We start from the raw sequence: 10,198 nt of genomic DNA, 5'->3' as shown, positions 1-10,198 counted from the left end.
TCTGTCTCGGTGTGTGTGTGTGTGTGTCTGTCTCGGTGTGTGTGTGTGTGTGTCTGTCTCGGTGTGTGTGTGTGTGTGTCTGTCTCGGTGTGTGTGTGTGTGTGTCTGTCTCGGTGTGTGTGTGTGTCTGTCTCGGTGTGTGTGTGTGTCTGTCTCGGTGTGTGTGTGTGTCTGTCTCGGTGTGTGTGTGTGTCTGTCTCGGTGTGTGTGTGTGTCTGTCTCGGTGTGTGTGTGTGTCTGTCTCGGTGTGTGTGTGTGTCTGTCTGTCTCGGTGTGTGTGTGTGTCTGTCTGTCTCGGTGTGTGTGTCTGTCTGTCTCGGTGTGTGTGTGTGTGTCTGTCTGTCTCGGTGTGTGTGTGTGTCTGTCTGTCTCGGTGTGTGTGTGTGTGTGTCTGTCTGTCTCGGTGTGTGTGTGTGTGTCTGTCTGTGTGTCTGTGTGTGTCTGTCTGTGTGTGTGTGTGTGTCTGTCTGTCTGTGTGTCTGTCTGTGTGTCTCGGTGTGTGTGTGTCTCGGTGTGTGTGTGTCTCGGTGTGTGTGTGTGTCTGTCTCGGTGTGTGTGTGTGTCTGTCTCGGTGTGTGTGTGTCTGTCTCGGTGTGTGTGTGTGTCTGTCTCGGTGTGTGTGTGTGTCTGTCTCGGTGTGTGTGTGTGTGTGTCTGTCTCGGTGTGTGTGTGTGTGTGTCTGTCTCGGTGTGTGTGTGTGTGTGTCTGTCTCGGTGTGTGTGTGTGTGTGTCTGTCTCGGTGTGTGTGTGTGTCTGTCTCGGTGTGTGTGTGTGTCTGTCTCGGTGTGTGTGTGTGTCTGTCTCGGTGTGTGTGTGTGTCTGTCTCGGTGTGTGTGTGTGTCTGTCTGTCTCGGTGTGTGTGTGTGTCTGTCTGTCTCGGTGTGTGTGTGTGTCTGTCTGTCTCGGTGTGTGTGTGTGTGTCTGTCTGTCTCGGTGTGTGTGTGTCTGTCGGTGTGTGTGTGTGTGTCTGTCTGTGTGTCTGTGTGTGTCTGTCTGTGTGTCTGTGTGTGTCTGTCTGTGTGTGTGTGTGTGTCTGTCTGTGTGTGTGTGTGTGTCTGTCTGTGTGTGTGTGTGTGTCTGTCTGTGTGTGTGTCTGTGTCTGTCTGTGTGTGTGTCTGTCTGTGTGTGTGTCTGTGTCTGTCTGTGTGTGTGTCTGTCTGTCTGTGTGTCTGTCTCGGTGTGTGTGTGTGTGTCTGTCTGTGTGTGTGTGTGTGTCTGTCTGTGTGTGTGTGTGTGTCTGTCTGTGTGTGTGTCTGTGTCTGTCTGTGTGTGTGTCTGTCTGTCTGTGTGTCTGTCTCGGTGTGTGTGTGTGTCTGTCTCGGTGTGTGTGTGTGTGTCTGTCTCGGTGTGTGTGTGTGTGTCTGTCTGTGTGTCTGTGTGTGTCTGTCTGTGTGTGTGTGTGTGTGTGTGTGTGTGTGTCTGTCTGTGTGTGTGTGTGTGTGTCTGTCTGTGTGTCTGTCTGTGTCTGTCTGTGTGTGTGTCTCGGTGTCTGTGTGTGTGTGTGTCTGTGTGTGTCTGTGTGTGTCTGTGTGTGTCTGTGTGTGTCTGTGTGTGTGTGTGTGTGTCTGTGTGTGTGTCTGTGTGTGTGTCTCGGTCTGTGTGTGTCTGTGTGTGTCTGTGTGTGTGTGTGTGTCTGTGTGTGTGTGTGTGTCTGGGTGTGTGTGTGTGTCTCGGTGTGTGTGTGTGTCTCGGTGTGTGTGTGTGTGTCTGTGTGTCTGTGTGTGTGTCTGTGTGTCTGTGTGTGTGTCTGTGTGTCTCGGTGTGTGTGTGTGTCTCGGTGTGTGTGTGTGTCTCGGTGTGTGTGTGTGTCTGTCTGTCTGTGTGTCTGGGTGTGTGTCTGGGTGTGTGTCTGGGTGTGTGTGTGTCCTGTGGCAGGTGTCATTTTGGCTTGTGTCCGGAACTCGCTGATCAAGTGCTGACTGCAATTTTTCTTTTTTGTTTTGTTTTTGTCCCTTCCGGCAGGAGTGTATCAGGGGCGCCCTGACATCCTCCCCAGGACCCCACCGTTAGACGAGGCTACCAGCCTTTCAGCGGCAACCACCTTGTCCAATTCGTCTCTCGCGGAACCCGGAGGATTGGACAGCACAGGAGCAAACTCTCCAGTCTCCAGGTTAGTTGTGTTAAGTCTCACTGTGCAAGAGGAGGCTGTTCGGCCCATCATATTTGTTTTGCCAGTTCTTTGTGAAAGCTATCCAGTTAGTTGCCACCTCTGACTTTTCATTTGAAGTACTTCCGCTCCTATGTCTTATGGTCTTATTTGTTTTTAATGCTGCGGTTAATCCTGTATTGAATTCCTTGCTGTTGGAAAGTACAGAACAGGCCCTTCAGCTCATGGAGTCTGAACTGATATAGTATTCTAACTACACACAATTCCCAGCACTTGGCCCATCGCCGTGACAGTTATCCACCTTCGTTATAAAGGTGGTGGGGTGTCCTGCCTCTACTACCCTCCCCAGGCACTGCATTCCAGACCCCCACCACCTTCTCATCCTGCATCAATATGAATGGCTTCACGTGTCAGCCACACCTACCCCTCCAAGTCATTCCCTTTGCTCGTCATTTGGTTCCCAGTTTGGTTTAATCTCACTCCTTTTTCAAAGGATTCCCAACTTTCCGACTTGGTGTTCAAATCCCTCCAATGAGTCTGTGTAACCTTCAACAACCCTTCGAGATTTCGCTGACTACCTCAAATCACATCTTCTCCCCCCCCACCCCATTGTTATAAGCTTCCCTTGCCCCCGCATTGCCTCCCTACCTCTGTCACCTTCTTCTCCAGCCCCTAACCCCCTCCCTATCTCTGTCACCCCCTCCAACTCCCTTTACCCCCTCCCTATCTTTGTCACCCCCTACACCCCCTCCCTATGTGTCACCTTCTCCAGCCCCTACACCCCCTCCCTGCCTCTGTCACCTACAGCCCCTACACCCCTTCCCTATCTCTGTCACCCCCTCCCTATCTCTGTCACCCCCTCCCGCTCCCCCGTCACCCCCTTCTCCCCCCCCCCCCCCCCCCCCCCCCCAGCCCCTCCCACCCCCCCGTGACCTTTTGCAGTGCCTAAAGCCCTCTGAGATTTCTGTCCTGCCCCCCCTCCCCCCCGGAACACTCCTCCATTGCCGCCATGCCTTCAGCGGTTTTGGCCCCTAAGCCCTGAAATCCTCCACCTTCGCCTCCTCTACTACTCCTACCACCCTCCCCCAAAGTTTTGGTCGTCCACTCGGCATCTCTGCTACAGTGCCCTCAGGAAAGTGTTCCTTTGATACCAATCCTGTGCAACCCCTTACAATGTTTTCTCTTGCCTCGTTAAAGGCAACTTGCTCTGTTCAGGCCCCCGAAAGGGGTTTATTTCGGAGCAAGTTTGTGCCATGCCATTCTGAGTGTCCTGATGTTCGGTGTGATCTTCTTGCAGGGCCTTAGCGTTGGACGTGCAAGTGGCCTATCAAACTGATCCTCAACCCCCCACGCAGATAGCCAGCAGTGTGGAAAGGTGAGAGTTCGGGCTGGGGTCACTGCCCGGAGAATTCTTTTGCCCGGGCAGCAGTGAAGGCAAGGCTGTTGAATGCAATGAAGGCCGAGTTAGATCGAGCTTTGGCAGACAAGGGTGTGGATTTGAGGGGAGCAAGCGGGAAAGTGGAGTTGAGGCTACATTCGGGATAGCCATGACCTTTTAGGAATGTGGGGCAGGTAAGCACAAGGGGCTGAATGTCCACCTGCCCCCAACGTTCCTAATTGAGAGTCAGGCTGAGCCCCCACTTGCACTACCATGGGATAGTCAACCATTCAATCCGAGTAGGAGCAAATTACTGCTGCTGCTGGGTCTGTACTGACGACAGGGAAAGCTGGGAGAGCACAGCGGGTCAGGCAGCGTCCACGGAGAGGGAGCAAGCTAACCTTTTGAGTCCAGCTGACTCTCTGAGGTTGCCTTTCCCCTTTCAAAGGTTTTTGTCTTGCAAGGAAGAGCTCCGAGAGATGTGCTGACTGAGCGTGAAGGAGGTTAATGCCTGTCCTTTTCTTCTACCTTCTCACTCCCCTGCCCCCTTTCCCTAAACACCCTCCCCTCTTCTCCTCCCCCCGCCCCGATCAGTATCCCTCCAATTGTTTCGGAGCCTGTGGCGGGGAGTCTCCCTTCAGAGCTGTGCACTGGGTCAAAAGCAGACGAGGGCACCCGGTGCCATGATGCAGTGCTAGAAACTGAAATTTGCTTTGTAAGTACCATGCTCGGGTGAGGCAGGGTGGGTTGGGGAGGGGTGTCACGGGGAGGAGGGGGAAGCCTCTCTGTTCTGGTTCACCCGCTGGAGCCCCTCCACCTCTTCTGTCTCCCCTCCAGCCGACGTCCAGGTGAGGTGGAGGCCTCTCTGTGGCCACAATTAGCCCTGTAGAGCTTTGCAAGCCCCACCCCCCAGGGGAGAGACAGGGTGGGCTTCCCCTTGTCCCATCGACCTTAGCCCCTTCCCCAATTGCTGAACTGTTTTCCCCCCACTCCGGCTGTCTGCTGGCAAGGTCTGTGTGTCCTGCGAACTAACATTGCAGCCTCGCTTGTAAAACCATGCCCAATCACCCTGTAACATTGCACCCCCCTCGCTCATTCACTGGGGCTACCCGCCAGTTCAAATCCTGGTCGATTTGGGCTTGTGCAGAGAGGTTTTTTCTTAGAAAGGCACTCCTCTCCTCTTCTCCAAATGCTGGTCAAACCCGACTCCCCCCCACTTCCCCCAGCGACAAGGCCACTGTTGACTTGACAGCCAGTAACGCCTGGCCCTTCCATCCGAAACGAGACCCCCCTCCTTCATCAGTGCTGCATTCCATGACCGAGTCCTCCTTCCCCCTCGGTGCCCAGTCTGAGCTCCCGTGTTCTCCATCAGTGACTGAGATGCTGAACCCCACGCTCCCCAACCTCTCAAACTTAAAAGGCTGGTCAGCAGAAGGTGGTCACGATGCGAGGCCTACGAATGCAGAGACTCTCGTCACGTTCTGCGGTTCGATTCCTACTGTGTGGCAGAATTTGATCATCCTTTTATAAGCAGCAGGTAGACACAGCTTTTAAGGCTCGGGGATTGTGGGAATCCCCCCCCCCCGCCCCCCCACACACGGACGGACGGAGATGCATTCAAGGATGGGAAAGCAGGAGATGCAAGGGAGAGAGGAGCAGGAAGGAAAGGGTGATGGGAGCTGGGGGCGCCGGGGGGCAGGCTGTGGAGCAGAAGCAGCAGGGGTTTGCCTGGAGCTGTGGAGAGTCAGACTGGAGGGTCCTGGCTCGGAAACCCCTTCAGATGTGTGACATTTTCTTTTGCCCCTTATACATGATCTGGTTACTGATGTCTCCAGAGCTTGCAGGGTGGTAAGTGTCTCAGGTGTTCTCACTTAGTACCCTTTTTTTTATATAATCCCTGCTCGACAAACTCTCCTGTGTTTACTGATAATGTGCCAAGTTTGAAGCATTAGAATGGGGTCGAAGTGGGAAAGCAAGTTGAAAGTGCAGCCTTCACAGAAACTGTTGTGCTGCATGCAGCTCCTAATTGTTATCAGTCTGTCCTCGGCTTTCAGTGTTGCCCTATCTCTCTGTTTTGTCTCTTTCTCTCTCTCTCTCGCTCTCGGTTGCTATCGCTTGTTTCCTCTGTCCGCTAACCCTGTGCCAGTTCTCGGAGGGAAGGTATTGGATCTGTGCGTCGCCTGTCCTCCCCCGACCCCCGTGTCTGCCAGAGCCTCTGGAGGCTGCTGATGGCAAGGATGGTGAAGTAAGTTCCCGTCTGCTCCCCGTCGGCATTATTGGACACATCGCCTCCATTCTCCCCATCCGCTTTGACCCTCTTCTCCCTTGTGTGTAAGTGAGAGTCTAGTCGGAGGATTGCTGGCTGGTTTGGAGTGGCGTTGCCATTTTGACTTGACATGTCTGCCCCTCCTCCACCATCCAAATGTCTAACCAGATCACCCTTTGTTCGGAAGTTTGGCTTCCCATTGGTGTGGCTATTTTCCACTATCTGCACCTACAGCAGCAACTTACAATCCGTATAGCAGCTTTCACAGAGTAAAACATATCAGCTCAGCTTGCTCAAAGAGTTGGGTATTAAGAGGTTCGGTGGCTCAGTGGTTAACAGTGCCGCCCTCCAGCACGAGAGCACCCCCCACCCAGGCAATTGTCTCGGTGGAATTTGCACATTCTCAACCTCTTGTCTGTGTGGGTTTCCTCCAGGTGCTCCGGTCTCCTCCTGTAGTCCAAGGATGTGCAGGTTAGGGTGGATTGGCCATGCTACATTGTCCCATAGTGCCAAGGGATGTGTAGGTTAGGGTGGATTGGCCATGCTACATTGCCCTGTAGAGTCCAGGGATATGTAGGTTAGGATGGATTGGCCACGCTAAATTTCCCAGTGATCAAGGGAGAAATCTGGCACAAGCCACTGCCCTCACCAGTGGTCACTGCCCAAAACAAAAGTGATTTAAAAGAGCAAAATTAATCTCATTGGGAGGTGGATGAGCCAGTGGTACAGTCCAGAGATCTCTCCCAAATCCCCTCTACCCCTCAATCCTCAACCTACGTCCTTGACTTAGCTTTCAGTCATTTACTGTGACGTTTCCTTTGCTTGGCTCGCTGTCAGAGCTCTGTTCACCCTCCTGTGAATCCTTGACGCGTTTGACTGCCTTTAACGGTGTTAGAGCTGCAATTTATCTTTACCTGCTTTGGTGTAACATTGCTGAGCTGAACACGAGAGTTTGGGGCAGGGGTTGCGGCCCGAGCAATAATCGAGTGTGGTGCTGGAAAAGCACAGCAGGTCAGGCAGCATCCTAGGGGCAGAAGAATCGATGTTTGGGGCATGAGCTCTTCATCAGGAATGTAGGGCTCTTGCCTGAAACGTCGATTCGCCTGCTCCTCGGATGCTGCCCGACCTGCTGTGCTTTTCCAGCACCACACACACACTCAACTCTGATCTCCAGCCTTCACTTTCGCCCACTCAATGTCCACAGTGGTTTCCCACACGGAACAACCGATTCAAGGCCAAAGTAGTTGCTGCTTTCAGCTGTAACGCACACGGCGAGACTGAATTAAAACCGCTCTTTGTGCTAAAAGTGTAACTATGGTCTCTCTCTCTCTCCTTCCCCCTCTCTCTCTCTCTCCTTCCCCCTCTCTCTCTCCTAACAGTGACCTAGACGGAGTGTAAATGCTGCATCCGGAGTCTCCTGTCTTCTCGCACGCGCTGTCTGGGTCGGCTCTGTACTCCCGACAAACCGCCCCACGCCAAACGAAGGAGGCTGTTTATTTTGAGAGGAAGCTTTAATCCACCGGGAGGTGAGGGGTGTGAAAGCTCCCACCGTGACTCTTGCCTGCCTTTCGTTGTCCCCGCCCCAGCCATCGGAGTGACCTTGACCTCCACCTGCTAACGTGCGCGGGTCCGCTTCAGATCGCCACGTGACTGCTAAACCAGGCAAGGAAGCTTTGGGGAGAGAAGGGGGAAACCGTCAAGCCTGTTCTTTTTAATATATACACCCATATATATATATATATATATATCTCTCTCTAAACAACAATTTAAACCTTTTCCTTGGAGGCTGATGAAGGATTCTGAGGAACATTTTGATCCTCTCTGTAGTGCATTGAAAATGGAGCCAGGATTTGTTTGTCTCCTGGGGCATCCATCGCCAAATGACCTCTTCCTGATTAAATGTCTATATTAGACACTACATTTTCCTACTTTTTTGTTTAATAATGTGTATCCCAGGACCTTTTTTTAATTTTGTCACATTTTACAAACTGTTACATGCATGAGTGTGTTTGTGTGTGTTTTTCCTGAATTGGTATTTATGAATGTCATGTATTTAAGCTGTTTCCACCTCTTTCCCCTCCCCTCCCCCAATTTCGGGATAGCAAGAAGACGCTCGCTTTCCGCAGACGTGCAATCTTGTGGCTTTTTTTTTAAAACTACTTCCTCAAAGGGAGGAAGCGGGCAGAGGAAGACTAGTAGGGAGTCTTTGACAAAAAAAAACAAGAGCACTGGACATTGAGAGGTATCCCCGGTGTGCATGCGCCATAATGTTACAGATACTCTCGTGTGTACGCCTCCGCTGTGGGGTGGACAGACTTTCTGCAGTATTCTCCGACTGTATGTGCAAAGCTGCGAGATCAGTTTCTGATGACTCTGAAGTGCTGATGCCCCCAACCCCAAACTCGCTTTCAGGGAGCTTGTACCCCTTGGACTGACTGGATACATTCTACCCCAGTTATCTTTTTATTGTCGCTGGGCGAGCAGTTGCCAAAATGGAACCGGCAATTGCCGTGAGTGTCCGGCTCCTCTCTGTGTATCCTTTCCCCAGTTTTGAGGAGGTGATGAATCAAGCCTCCACTCCTTCCCGGCTGGTTCGGTGTAAATCTCTTTCAGTGAGTGGCGAGGGGGAGAGCGTTGTGGGTGAGATTAAAAACAGAGCTTTGTTTGTAGTTTCCAGGTTCCTGGGTAAGTTGCCCTCAGATTTAGCGAGGAGTCTGTGTATTTGCGCGTGCTGGTCCACAGTCTGTGCTGCGGCAGTGAGGCTGGGGAGTCTTTGCCTTTGGGAGCAGGGTGGTGGGAGGGGGAGGAACATGAAAACGTAAAGGATCGAATGTATCCTGCAATCTTTTCCCCTCGCCACCTCGTCCCACTTCCCCAAACCGTACTGTGGACAACTCCGATGAGAGTTTGGATAATTTGGTTCCCATCAGACTCCTCCCCCCCCCCCCCCCCCCCCCCCCCATTCACCGGCACTGATTACCAACAGCATTCACAGGAGGGGAGGCTGGTGGGTCACCTTCGGCATGTAATCTCAGGACTTTTTTGAACTCTTTGAGCACTGTATCTTTATAACTGAAGTGATTTGTTCATTCATTTCCGAAGGCAGTCAGGAATGGGGCAAGGTTGCACTCTGAGCAGGGCTTCACAAGGTTGTCTCACTCTGTCCTTCACACTGCGTTCTCCTGAACCCCTGCTGCTTGGGGTGGTTGGGTGGGGGGAGGGTAACAAATGGTGGACAGCATAACCCGCTCTCTGCGCCCGGCCTGGATTCTGCTCTCTGAGCTCCAGCAAGTCCCACAGCAGCGAGCTGGCCTGTCCCCTGGGCCGAGATGGTAAACAGTGCCTGTTGATCAGCACAGCAGCTCAGAAGGCTGGCTTCCTGCATGTGGGCTCCCTGAGCTGTCGGTCTCTGCATTAAGGGGGTGAGCTTTTCCTTTGAATAAACGTGTGCAGGGTGCGTGCTGAAATCTGTGCTGCCGCCCTGCAGCTGATGGTCATTTAACACAGGTATTGGTTTAGATATCAAACTCCACGGTGTCCCTGTCCTGGGAATGTTTGACAGGGAGACAGTGTAGAGGTAGCTTTACTCTGTATCTAACCCCATGCCGCCCATGATGGGGGGAGACAGTATAGAGAGTGCTTTACTGTGTTCGTCCCTGTCCTGGTAATGTTAGATTGGGACAGTGTAGAGGTAGCTTTTCTCTGTATTTAACTGTTGCACTATCCTTATCCTGGGAGGGTTTGATGAGGGACTGTGTAGAGAGAGCTTTAGTTTGTATCTACCTCCCTCTGAGCTGCGAGTATTTGATGGGCGCTGTGTAGAACCTGTTTCTTTGTCGCATTTGCTTTTCCTCCATTTGAAATAAAGTCTGAAAGCTGGGGGGACAGAAGGTTGTGTTGGCCGTGAAGACACGTTGCACATTAAAGCAGTGAGTGTACATGGCTGGCTTCTTGTGCTGACTTCTGCCACACTTCCACATCTGAACGATGCTGTGGTCAAGTGGACGAAATGAGAAGAGCCAGCTTCCATTCCAGCATTCTCCTCACAGCAAGCAAACAGCTGATCCTTTGAGTTTATCCCTCTGTGTGCCAAGTGAGCTGCCGATGTGGTCCGTCAGACCAGAAATGGTAGCAGAGGGAGGTAAACGGGGCATGTTTCCAGACGGTGTTCCTCCTCCCGTTTCAGTTGTAGCCGAGTGGTTAGCTCGCTTCCCCTACTGAGGGAGGATGTGGATTCTGTACTCCAGACTTCCCACAAACCAGGGATGACGCTTCCACTGGCAGCGCGGGCGCTGTCGGAGGGCCAGGGCCAAGGGGGCACGGGCAATGTCGGATACGCTCTTCCCAGACTCCAGAATACTTGCCCAAATGGCACAAAACACTTGTGTTAACGATGACCGGTTCAGCCAACTGCTCCTTCCCCACCCCTCCATGAGGTGTCTGTGAC

At 52.6% G+C, this 10,198-nt stretch overlaps 1 protein-coding gene across 4 annotated transcripts in view; it reads left to right on the top strand.

The window, feature by feature from the left end:
• The window catches only part of LOC122544746 (phosphatidylinositol 4-phosphate 5-kinase type-1 alpha-like), a 53,557-nt gene extending 45,893 nt beyond the window's left edge, over positions 1 to 7,664 (top strand). For 3 of the 4 annotated variants that reach the window (XM_087985083.1, XM_087985082.1, XM_087985085.1), the window contains 4 exons: positions 1,963 to 2,110; positions 3,405 to 3,482; positions 4,080 to 4,200; positions 7,131 to 7,664. In XM_087985083.1, coding sequence (XP_087841209.1) covers positions 1,963 to 2,110; positions 3,405 to 3,482; positions 4,080 to 4,200; positions 7,131 to 7,133 — 350 coding nt within the window. In that variant the 3' untranslated portion in view covers positions 7,134 to 7,664. The remainder of the gene's footprint in view (positions 1 to 1,962; positions 2,111 to 3,404; positions 3,483 to 4,079; positions 4,201 to 7,130) is intronic. The other variant, XM_087985084.1, reaches the window with a different exon arrangement.
• Positions 7,665 to 10,198: the final 2,534 nt, after the last annotated feature.

The sequence above is a fragment of the Chiloscyllium plagiosum genome, unplaced genomic scaffold (assembly GCF_037043375.1).
Source record: "Chiloscyllium plagiosum isolate Xiang-an unplaced genomic scaffold, Cpla_swu_hap1 HiC_scaffold_50, whole genome shotgun sequence".
Classification (NCBI taxonomy): domain Eukaryota; kingdom Metazoa; phylum Chordata; class Chondrichthyes; order Orectolobiformes; family Hemiscylliidae; genus Chiloscyllium; species Chiloscyllium plagiosum.
The sequence above is the reverse complement of the archived record's forward strand: the minus strand, read 5'-3'. Positions and strand labels throughout refer to the sequence as shown.